The sequence below is a fragment of the Notamacropus eugenii genome, chromosome 1 (assembly GCF_028372415.1).
Source record: "Notamacropus eugenii isolate mMacEug1 chromosome 1, mMacEug1.pri_v2, whole genome shotgun sequence".
NCBI classification, from domain to species: domain Eukaryota; kingdom Metazoa; phylum Chordata; class Mammalia; order Diprotodontia; family Macropodidae; genus Notamacropus; species Notamacropus eugenii.
In genome coordinates, this window is record NC_092872.1 from 340,032,012 (window position 1) to 340,044,787 (window position 12,776).

The 12,776-nt window shown below is 34.4% G+C and overlaps 1 protein-coding gene across 2 annotated transcripts in view; it reads right to left on the minus strand.

Moving 5' to 3' along the window:
- Window positions 1-2,336: 2,336 nt before the first annotated feature.
- The window catches only part of LOC140518104 (UPF0461 protein C5orf24 homolog), a 52,241-nt gene continuing 41,801 nt past the window's right edge, over window positions 2,337-12,776 (minus strand). For both annotated transcript variants that reach the window (XM_072629908.1, XM_072629909.1), the window contains 3 exons: window positions 12,148-12,311; window positions 9,037-9,167; window positions 2,337-4,413 (listed from right to left, as the gene is read on the minus strand). In XM_072629908.1, the coding sequence (XP_072486009.1) occupies window positions 4,217-4,413; window positions 9,037-9,167; window positions 12,148-12,311 (492 nt within the window). In that variant the 3' untranslated portion in view covers window positions 2,337-4,216. The remainder of the gene's footprint in view (window positions 4,414-9,036; window positions 9,168-12,147; window positions 12,312-12,776) is intronic.

The window sequence follows — 12,776 nt, forward strand, 5'->3', positions numbered from 1 at the left end:
GCAACGACCACAGTGTGTGAGAGTTTTTTCTGGTAGACTTGGAATTTTGTAATAACGCAAAAACTTCTTATAAAAAAAAAAAATCCCAAAGGTGGTTCTCAAGGCAAAATGCCTTCCACACTCAGAGAAAGAAATATGGAAGTCACTCACAAAATGTAGCAGATCATGTTTGTGTATGTGTATGTGTTTGTGTATCATGTTCTGATTTGTTATACGATTTCTTTCATTTATTTTAGTCTGACTACATAGCATGACTATAGTGAAAATATACTCAATAGGAAAGTATATGTAGAATCTATACAGAATTGTATGCAGTCGTGGAGAGGGAAGGGGGTAGTGGGGGGTAGGTGGGGGGGATAAAATCTCAATTGTATGGCAGTGATTGTTAAACATTAAAAAATAAAAAATAAAAAAAATAAAAAATAAAAAAAAATTCCATCTTCTGCAAAAAAAAAAAAAAATTTTCATCTTCAAATGGAACTTACTACATAACCATTCACTTAGAAAGCATTTGATGCTGAGTGTTGGGGAATGGACAGGGGGACCTGATCACCCTCCAGCGCTTGTAATTATTGCCCCACAAACCTGGGACACTTTCCACTGGTTCTTTTAACATCTCATGGACATTAGAGCAATACTGGCTATTATCTGTTATCTTTTGTCTTACTACATGACCAGCCTATTTCCATATCTGGTTATACAAATCTACAATATCTTTTACTTTGTAATGTTTCATTTTTTATTTTCTATTACACCACTTATTACATGAGCCATCACTCCTATTTAAACTTACCACATCTCTCCATTTTCGTTTGGTTCACTCATTAATTTTGACAGTAATTGTGGTGCTCCATAATTCAAAGACATATAACCAGAATATTGGTGTTTAAAAGATGGGTATTGTATGTCAAGGAGTAGCTTGTAAATCACTAGAAGCATTATGCATTTTCCCAAATGTAATCTACCCTATCACTTAACTCTGGGCCTACTTCACTCTCCATCTGCAATGCCTGGCCAAGCTATCTGTTCTAATAGACTATACAACAAATTTTTAGGTGATGTATGAGGCAGACCATCTAATCTGAAAGGGTTAGCAGTTAATTGCAATTTCTACGTATACTTGAAAGAAATAAAGATGCTTCTCTCAAAATTATCCTGTAATTAAGATTTTTCACTACAATGACATACTCCAGAACTAATCCAAATCACTGGTTTTACCACGCACTCAAAAGAAAACCATAGGAAATAATTTTATGTAGGCTATGGTCAATGTTGCTGACCTCGAGTATTTATTATACCTCAAAGCCTTAAATAGCTTTCATATAACTAGTCATACTAGCTGACTGCGGCAAGTAAACCTGGGGAATTGCCAATTACCATTATGCTTTCCTCCCTGAGGCTGCATCCCATCTACTTGCGTATAAATTTGTATGAATCTAGTTACTTACAGTGTCCCCTAAAATAACATGAGTTACTTGAGGGCAAGGATTGGTTTTGCCTTTTTTCCTAACCCCAGTTTAGTATTTTTTTATTTCTATAATTGCTTTACAAATTTTGGTTAATTGTAAGCAACACAAATAAGATATGCAGGGATGAGTTAAAAGAGGCAACATGGAAGGCAGTAGAAAGTATGCTGAGTCTGGTCAATGGGCCTAGGTTCAAATCTTACATTTTGACTTTAGAAAAGTTAGTTAGCCTCTCTAGTCCTCAGTTTGCTCATCTGTAAAATGAGGAAGTAGGACTAAATGGCCCCTAAGGTCCCATCCTGTCCAGTTCTAAATCTATGATTCTAAGTTACTGGCTCATCATCTTTAGCAAATGTATTATTCATTTTTAACCAAATTGATTAGGTTGCTAAACAAAAAATAAAGTTAGTTTGATTACCTGGAGAAAGGCAACAGATGAATGACCTGAATAGTTGATGCCTCAAAGATATTAAAAGAACAAAGCAAGACCTCAGAATATTAGGCATTTCTCCTCCGAAGGATTTTTATGAAGAAGCAAGGATGAGTCACACAAGATAAAAGCAGCAAAAAGAATAAAACTCCGATTGTTGGACAGAGTACCCACTCCTATGAAATCATGGATCTCATTTACCAAAGCTAAATCATGAAACTAAAAAAATACTAGCATTAGTATTAGCACAAACAAGTAATTATGCTGATTTAATTTACTTCATCATGCTTGGAAACCAGTAATAAACATGATCTGGCTGTACAGATCAGATTTGTTTACTTTTGCCTTACTCAGAGAAATTATTTATTTGTTTGCAAATAAATACTAAGAATTGATCTTGAGTAATGATCACAAAAGAAAAGCACACAGTCACAATCTAATTGATTTTATTCTTTATTGTTTCAGAAGGAAAGACATGAAACAATGCACTGCTACTTGCGAAGTAACAAATAGGTTTTCATTTCTGAAAAATCTTACCATAAAAGAACAGCTGTTCAGTCATGGACTTGGAAATTGTTTTGAAAGAGAAATTCAATAAACAGAAAACCTAAGTTCTTAGAATGATAAATTTTCTAAAACTATGCCACAGAAGTTTGCTGCTGAAAGACAATGCTGTCTGGAAATCTTTCCATTAGCTTATTATTTCAAACGCTTTTTTATTCAATTTTCTCCTTTTTTCCTTCCTTCCCTTCCACTACCCATTGAGATGGCAAGAAAAATATAACCTGTTACAAGTACGTATAGTCATGTAAAACAAATTTCAACATTAGCCATGTACAAAAAAAAGAAGAAAATTTGCTTTAGTCCATACTCTGAGTTCATCACTTCTATATCTGAAGGCAGACAGCACATTTCATCACATGTCCTCTGTAACTGTGGTTGGTCATTGGGTTACTCAGTCTTTCAAAGTTTATCATTTTTACAATATTTCTGTTATTATATAAATTGTTCTCCTGCCTCTCTTCTCACTTCACTTTGAACCAGTTTAAACAGTTTTAAAAAATTTCAAGGATTTTTGAACTCCTTACCTTCTTCTGCTTTTTTACAGCACAATAATACATCACATTCATATACCATAATTTGTTCAGCCATTCTCCAATTGAAGGGTATCCCCTGAATTTCCAATTCTTTGTTGCCACAAAGGAAGCTACCATAAAATATATTTGTACATATAGGTCTTTTTCCTCTTTCTTTGAACTACTTGGCATTTATGAGCCTTTGGGAAAGAGCTTCAAATTGCTTTCCAAAATAGTTATACTAGTTCACAGCTCCACCAACAGTGCATTAGCGTACCTCTTCTCCCACATATCCTCCATTTGTCATTTTCCATTTCTGTCATCTTAGCCAATTACATAGGTGTGAGAAAACCTCAAAATTGCTTTAATTTGCATTTCTCTATTAGTGATTTAGAGCATTTTTTAATATGGCAATTGATAGATTGAATTTCTTCCCTCTGAAAACTCTCTATTCATATCCTTTTGATAATTTATCAACTAGGGAATGGCTGTTATTCATGCAAATTTGGCTCAGTTTCCTATATAATTTAGGAATGAGATCTTTACCAGAAAACTTGATGCAAAAATTTATTTCCCCAGTTTCCTGCTTTTCTTCTAATTTTAGCTGCACTTGTTTTGTCTATGCAAAATCTATTTAATTTTATACAATCAAAACCAGCCATTTTACCTCCTTATGAGCCTCTTGAACTGCTCTTCTTTGATCATGAATGCTTCCCCTATCCATAAATTCAAAAAGTAATTTCTTTCACACTCCACTATTTTGCTTATAACATCTATCCCAATCATGTACCATTTCGAGCTCATTTTGGTATACAGTGGGAAATGATGATCTACTCTATATCTAGTTTCTGCCAGACTATTTTCCAGTTTTCCTGACATTTTTTGTCAAATAACTACATTCTTGCCCCAATAGTTAGGATCTTTGGGTTTGTCAAACACTAGGTTACTATGCTCACTTTCTACTGTATACACAATAGTTTTTCAAATTTAAAGCAGAGTTCTTTGAAATTATAAGTCCAAGCACTAAAAAACAAAAACAATTTTACTGAAATTTTTTCATGTTTATTGAAACTCTAGTATACAACACTAGTGTATGATTTTTTTTTGCACATTCAATAGCTCAAATGCAAAATTATTTTAACCTAAGTTAAAATATAATACATGGAAAACAATGGAATTTCAGCATAAGTTTCTGAAAGCAAAGACTGAAATTAATCTTCCCAATTTCATCTTTCAGTCTACTATTACTCTGGATGCTCATGTTCTTGTCCTGGAATTAGCCATCGAATACTTTCAGTTCGAATAGTAGCATACATAATAAAACTAACTAGAAAGAATAAGGAAAATACAAGCAACCAATCCACACTTTTCACCAAAGTGCTGGGAAGGGGGCCTATTTGGTCATCTTCAGTCACTACCACATCACTCTTCGCTTCTATCCCTGAAAACAAAATCAATGAGTCAGTATTTGATGATAAAAAAATGCCCACAACTGAATTTTACCAAGGATTCAGTAGGATATATAAAATAGAAGGCTAGCTTTAAAAAAAACAGAATTCACACTGAATTCCCTTTCCTGTTTCTGTGGTTCTTCAAATTTCCATTAGAGTAACTTGCCCTTTCTCTCTACCACATAATTAATGAATCAATCAATGCATAGATCTATTCAACTTCTCACAGCTAAAAATAAAATTTTTTTTTGCTTTCTCAGAAAATATACAAGACTTTTTTTGAAAAGCAAATTTGCCAGGAGAATTTACTTTTATTCCATTTCAGTAATATCACTATGTTAGTACAGAATAAAATTTCTAGAGCTTGCACACTTTTCATTTGTACTCCTAAGGATAACTAAGAATATCAAAGACATTGTGGAGGGAATTTCTATATTGGGGGAAGGTCAAATTAGTTGACCTCTAAGGTACCCATGAATGAATCAATGAAAAAGCATTTATTAAGCACTTACTATATGCAAAACAATGTGCTGGGGATATAAAGAAAAAAAGCAACAGAGTACCTGCTCACAAGCAGCTCATATTCTAATGAAGGAAACAACACATATAGAGCTCAGTTACAAATCCAAAAGATACTTTGTAGCAGCAAAAGCACATGGCAATGCATGTTCATTAATGTCATTTCTACTGATAATGTTTCTAATGCTGAACCATGTGACAGTGAGAAGGACTGAAAAAACTGTTTCCGAAGTCTTCAAAAGCTGTGGCTGCTGAAGAGGAAGGGGCTGCAGCACCTAGAAAAGCATTCACCAAGACATACCTTCACTAAGGTTGCTTCCCTGCCTTTGGGGGCTAGGCTAAAAAATCTAGACTCATGGTCTTGGGGGTGCTGCCATTCCTGGCCTCTTGAGAAAATGGTCAGAAACTGGTGGTGGTGGTGGTGGCAAAGAAAGAGGGCCCCTTCTTCACAAAGACTTCTCCCCTCAGTGATTGTTATCAGAGCTGCACTGGAAGCAAGAATGATGTTCCAAAGTTCTTGGGTCTTGCACTATCTCCACTGGAGTCTAAAGAGAGGCGGTAGTGCAGACGGTAGCCAGAGTCTGACTTGTCGGCACAAGGTCTCTCCTCAAGGTAGCCTGCTGCTTCAGCTAGACTAGCTTGCCTACTCTGAAAGATTATCTAATCTCACATTTGTGTTTTAAGTGTTTTCAAACTTCTGAACATGTATGGGTTTTGTTTTGTTTTTTCCATTTAAGCCCAAAAGTCAGGCTCCAGTAGTAGCCTAATAGTCTGTAAAATATCAAAAAAGCCTGCAAACATTGTAATTCCAAAGAGGCAAAACTCAGAATTTCATTCTTCAGTTAGACACACAAAGTTCCAAGAATTTAACATATGTAGTACTCTTTTTAGAAAGAATTGAGGGAAGTCAATGCAAATCATGACCATGATTTCAGAGGCTCAATAATGAAAAAGTCCAGAGAGGTGTTGAACTAATGTGCAGAATGAGATATACATTTTTTTGGACATGGTCAATATGGGAACTGGTTTTACTTGACAGTGCTTATTTATTACAAGAGTTTTATTTTCTTTCTTTCACCCTTTGGGGGAAGGACATACCGAAGAAAGGAGCAGCAGAAATATTTAATAACTGAATAAGAAAATTTTTTGAGAATTAGAGGCTTTGTGGGAAATTGAGGAATTAAAATTTTCATTTGGCAGGGGGCAGGGAATCAAGACATTTTTCCTAAGGTCAGAATTGTTGAAATTTGTACGCCAAAACTTTGAAGGTCAGGTATAAAAATGAGGCGCTGGTATAATACGTATAAAACATATGATAAAATGCCAAACATAATCATACCGAAGCTTATTAGGAGGTTTATGACATTCCTGATGATAAAAAATGTTTTAATTTTTTTCAAGGAAAATTTCAAATCTTATCTACCAGTTATGAAAGATTTACAATTCCTCTTCATTCTAAAGCTATGATCCTATCAGTAAACTTCTCTTCACTCTGGATCAGTTCCCTTTCCATCTTCAGGCCACCACAGAACAGTGACAATACTCTCTAAGGGAACACTGTTTCTTTTCTCAGGCTTCTCTCACTTGCTGCTGACCATTTCCTCCTCACCCTCTCAGTTCCCACATCCTTATAATCATGTTTCCACACAAGCTATTCCACAAAAAATAAATGGTGAAAGAATATGAACAGAAGTTTTCAAAGGATGAAACCCAAACTATCAACAAATATATGAAAAGATGCTGCAAATCATAGAGAAATGCAAATCAAAACAATTCTAAGGTTCCATCTCACCCATCAGATTGACAGACATAACAAACATGCAGGGGAAACAAAGGACATTAATGAACACTGTTGGTAAAGCTGTGATTTGGTCTAGCAATTCTGGAAAGCGATTTGCAACTCTACCTCCAAAGTCACTAACCCGCATATACTCTGACCCAGAAATATCACTATTTAGGCCTACACCCCAAAAAGATCAAAGAAAGAGGAAAAGGACCTTTGTATAGAAAGTAGTTCTTTTTGTAGTGGCAAGAAATTGAAACCAAAAGGGTACCCATCAACTCAGGAATGACTGAACAAATTATGGTATATGAATATAATGGAATATTACCATGCCTTAAGAAATTACTGGAGTTTCAGAGAAACCTGGGAAGAACTATATGTACTAATACAACTGAAGTGAGCAGAACCAGGAAAATAATTTATTTACATAACAACAATTGTAAATACAAACATCTCCGAAAGGTTTGAGAACTGTGATCAAGGTGATGACCAACCATGATTCCAGAGAACTGATGATTATCTCTGCCATCCACCTTTTAACAGGTGATGGATCTAAGATTCATAATAAGCCACTCATTTTTGGATATGGACAATATGGGAATTCATTTTGCTGAACTGTGAATATTTATTACAGGGGTTTTGTTTTTTTCCTCTAAATGTCGATGGGAAAGGTATAAATCATATCTTCTGCCCTCCCCCGGTAAAAAATGAGATTTTAAAGAAGACCAGAAGGAATCAGACATGTGGTACAGCTTTGAGAGTTACAAGCTAAATCTATTTTATAATTTAAAAGAAAAGCAAAACTCTACATAACAGAGATCTGTAATTTCAAGTACAATCTTCCTCTATTCCATAACATGTATGAAAATGTTTATTTTATTTGGTGCTTGTTAGGTTCAGAATTAAAATGAAAATGGAGGGAAAAAAGGACAAAAAAAAAACCATTTACACTCCTCTCTCTTCATTGAAGTACAGAACCATAACTATAGAATACCACATATATGTATCAAAGGGTAAACATGCTGGTCAGTTTTCTTTAACTATTTTTTTCTCTTTTCTTTTTTAACCTTTATTTCAAGGGGATGTTCGAGGCAGGGAAGGGATATAATAGAAATTACTGTGATATAATACCAAAAGGCATCAATAAAAAAAAATTTAAAATCTGGTTTCTGACCTAAAAGGCCACCGTAAAGATAACGCCTTTGACAAGAATTTTTGAAGTGTTCACTATGAACCAGGAATGGTACTTGGCAATGTAAATTTAAAAAAACAAAAAATACAATAGCCCCTGGCATACAGCATGAAAAGGTAGAATAATTTAACAAATATCTCAATAAAATTCCCCAAACTGAATCAACATATACTTTAATATTAGTGACTTCAATACCAAGGTAAGTACTGGAGTGGATGGCAAAAAAAAAAACACCATGAAGGAGTGTATGATTCAAAAAAATATGAAAGTAGCTAAAGGCTTTGTAAATGATCTAGTAGCCTAACACCTATATATCATGAGTACTTTCTTCAAGAAGGGAAGTAGTATAGCAGCAATATCATATAATGATTAACTGTGAATAATGTAACTATTCTCAGCAATACAATGATTCAAGACAATTCTGAAGGACTCATGATGAAAAATCTATCCATCCCCAAAGAAAGAACTGCTCCGAGTCTGAATACAGAGAAAAGCATACTTTTTGACTTTCTCTATTTTTCTAAGACCTCCTCCTGCCCTGGTGCACACCCTGGGTGCTAAAGTGCTCCTGATCCAACCTGTCCCAGTATCTACAAACCTCTCTCTATCTCCCTATGCCAAGACAGGCTTCATTCTCTGTGACTTTTTCTGGCTTTTCCCCCATCAGGATTCAGTCTGGTACATTTTCTAGATTTGTTTGGAAAAGTTTAATAGAGGAGAGTTCAGTTGTACTGCTTCCTACTATTCTACTACTTTGGTTCCATCTGCATCTTTTGAGCTTTAAAAGCATAAAACAGAACTGAAACTTTTGGAACACCCTCTTTAAAGGATGATTATGATTATGCACAGGTATTGAAGTTTAGTAAATGAACACTGCTCTAGGATATGGGGGCTCTATATTAGATCCATATTCCCAGAAGCCTGCCTGTAAAAGGACATTATAGGTATCGAAAAAACAAGGGATTTGAAAAAAAAAATTTTTAAGGGTTTTGAAAACTAAACATTTAAGAGAAATAATTTAACAAAGCTACAAACTTTTTTTAAAAAAGGAAAAATGGTTGAGCAAAAGAGGAAAAAACCATTAAAGATATTTATCTAGAGTACATTGTTCTTACCTACCTGTTTGATTAAAAATGAAGGCTTTTAGAGTTTCCAATGTCCGATCTGTATGATTAAATCTTGCCATTGGTTTAGCTCCTTGAAACAACAAGATGTTGGGAACAGCCACAGTGCCAAATCTAGTAGACAGACTATTTTAAAAAAGGAGTATATTACAAACATGAATAAGTAACATGCTTTATGAATACAATCTCAAGTATGTGATGAAAACAAAAAGGGAGTTCAGGAAAAGGCTTAGTGCAGCAGCATCAAACTCAAATAGAAACATCAATACTAAAGCCTACATAAGGATCGGTATAGTTTCATACTAACTTAGAAAACCACATATTAACATAATCTGCTTTTTACTGTATTTTCATTTATTTTGTTAAGTATTTCCCAATTAAATTTTAACCTGAAGACACGCTCAGGAGTGTTGTGGGCAACGTGTAGTCCATGGACCACATGTCTGCCCCTCTGGAGTAGTGGACAGAGGGTCATTCTTGGTTGGCATGAGGAAGACCTGGGTTCAAGTCCTATGTTTGACACATATTAGTTGTGTGACAATTAGACTGTTAGCTCCTTGAAGGCAGAAACTATTTTTCCCTTTCTCTGTGTGCCTAGTTTTAACATAGTACCTGGAACACAGCAGTCATGTAATAAATGCTTGTTGACTTGAGTATGAGCAAATTACAAAATAATTGTTAATCTTTTGTTGGTTGGAGGGATCATCCTCATCTGGAGTACCCTACCAAAATGAAATCACAGATCTAGACCTACCTTCACCTCCAAAAAAAGAAGCAGAATTAGTTTCCTCAATCAAAAGAAATTTATTCCATTCAATTTATAAATTTATAGGCTTTTTAAAGCATCAGCTATGCCCACATATACTCATCACCAAACTCACCACTATATCATCTTAACTGTAGAAAACTTGTTATTTAAGAATTCAATAACTATAAGCAATTAGCAATGTACTAAATAGTATGGAACACCAAAATCTTCACAAAGCAATGTTTTAGAGTTTAAACGTTTAATTTTCCCAAGTACCATAATGTCCTATTTTCATTTCCTCATCTGTAAAATGGGGAGATTAGACTAGATCAGTGGTATCAAATTCAATTAGAAACAGATTTCTACAGGCCATATATTCAGAAAACCACAAATTAACATTATCTATGTTTTATCGTATTTTTATTTTTTGTTAAACATTTTCCAATTATATTTTAATCTAATTCAGTTCTCACTTGAGAGTTTTGGTGGCCACATGGAGTTTGACACCTGTGAACTAGATAAAGTAAGGTCTCTTCCAACTCTTAAATCTATGATCTAAAAAAGTTTCAGAATCAAATTTTCTGACATGTTTCCTGATCCTAATCATTAAGCACTTTGTTTTCTATCTCTCTCATGTATTTCTCTTGTATTGCTGTGCATTATAGTTGCATCTATTTTTCTTATCCACCTATTAGAAAAAGAAATCCACAAAGGCAAGGTATATGTCTTATCTAAATTTTATATCCCCCCATTCTAGCACAGTGCACTGATAAACAGTAAGCATTTAATGTTTGTTAAATATGTTGTTAAACATTTATTTGCAAACATAAACAACTAATGTAAACAGATTTTTAAAAAGTTTCACCTTTTAAAGTCAAATATCCAAACTACATTTTTGTTTATTCTATTATTTAAAAAACCCCTTCTTCAGTCACAGTATAAGATAATCAGCCCAAGCTGAATAATAACACAATCAGAACTAGTACAGTACAAATTCGTAAGGTTTTACTTTACCTTCAAAATGCTTTATCATTACAGACCTTAAAGACTTGGATTTCAAAGTATTTTGCAAAACCTAAAGAGCTATATAAATGTGAGCTTATCATCCCTGTGAAAGGCAGTATGCCATAGTGGATATAAAACCAGCCTGTAAATCAGGAAGACCTTCATTTAAGACTCATCTCTGCTCTCTCCTGGCTACATAACCCTAGAAAAGTCATTAACTTCTGAAGGTATGCAGGCAATGAGTTACAGAACAGGTGCCGATTTCTTTGGCAGAAGAAGTTTCCTCATCAGGAGGTTCCCTATACTAATGAAATAACAGCTTTGTTGTAAAACAAACAAACAAAAAATCATTAATTTAGGGAAGAGACATTAATATTTGAACAAGTTTATTAGTCATATATTTTGTTCAATCAAAAATTCAATGAATATTAAGAGCAGTTTAAATATTTTATTTTTTGAAAAATCACAATATAAAATAAAGCTGAAATGTCACTGGGGAAAAAGAGCAGAATTAAAGATAATCTATGTAAAATCCTGCTGAGTAAACAAATATTTTATTAGACATCTCTCTACCTATAGCATCAAAATATTAACAAATATATTTTTAGCTTAAATTTTTCAAATATGAGATGTTACATTTTTAATTATTTCTCAAATTCAGGCTTTAAAGGAACAACATAGGAGGATAATATACAAATGAGCAATTACAGCTTTGCAAGGCCTCAGAAAAAGACGAACCTCTTTTAATAAACACTTTGAATACATAACAATCTTCAGTATCAAGATGAGAAACAGCCTAACTCAGAGTCAATTTGACCAAGGTTCAAATCCCACCTCTGATGCTACTACAACTCTGGGAAAATATTTTATTTCATTTGCTCCAGGCAACTCTCTAAGGCTCTAATTTACTGATCTACTTTGGTGGGCAGCATTCTTCAATCAGAAGTTTCCTTACACCAATTAATTCACAAGTCCAAACCAAAAAATATAAACTGATTCCCCACTATACTTATGCTGGAACTTATACCCATTTCTTCTTTCTCTATCCTTAGCCATTTAATATCCTATATGTAATCATTATAACCAATTTTTGGGGGGGAAGGAAGGGTGCAAGGGTAAAGTATGAGATCGCCTATCTATAACTTCCTCTACTACTGTTGGACAGTCTGGAAGTTGCCTAAGGCACTGAGAGGTGAAAAGGTTTGTCCAGAGTCACAGAGCAAGTCTGTATCAGAGACAGGACTTAAACACATGTCTTCCTAACTCCAAAGCCAGTTAGTTCTCTGTCACTAAAGCAGTCTTTCACAATCAATTTAATTCATCAACTATAAAAAGTATGTCATAAAAAAGTACCTGCTGTGCTGAGAAGCATCCAATGCCAAAAAATGGAGAGATGGAAATGCTCGTGGTAAAGAATTAAAATGTGGAGCCAGACTGGCAGAAAAGCGACACCAAGGGGTATAAAATAAGACTAATGTACAATCGCTACTGTTTGGGTTTAAAAATTCCATCAGGTCCTGTGACAAGAGAAAACATATGTATTAAGGATTTGGTAAAAAGGGTGTGTTGCAGAGAGAGAGCAAATGATACAAAAACCTTCTTTTAAGTCTTCCTGCCACTCTCCTTTACCAATGCAGTTATTATGGAATTTTGCATAAACCCAACAATATCTATTTCCAGAAGACATGGCCATATATGCATCTACTTTTAGATTACATCATCCTAACCACCATAATTAACATTTACCTTATCAATTCTCAAAATCAAGATACTATCTTAGCATTTGATCTGAGTTATTGTGGATGGAGATGGTGATCATCTTACTAATGATTCTCTTGAAGAACATTTAGTCCAGTCCAGGAGCCTGGTAATCACTCATATAAGACACAATAAATTTCTCATATCCCATCAGTATCCACTATTCTTTCTTGGTCAGTATACATGACAGCAAATAAAACTGAACTTCTCCTTGTCATAAAGCG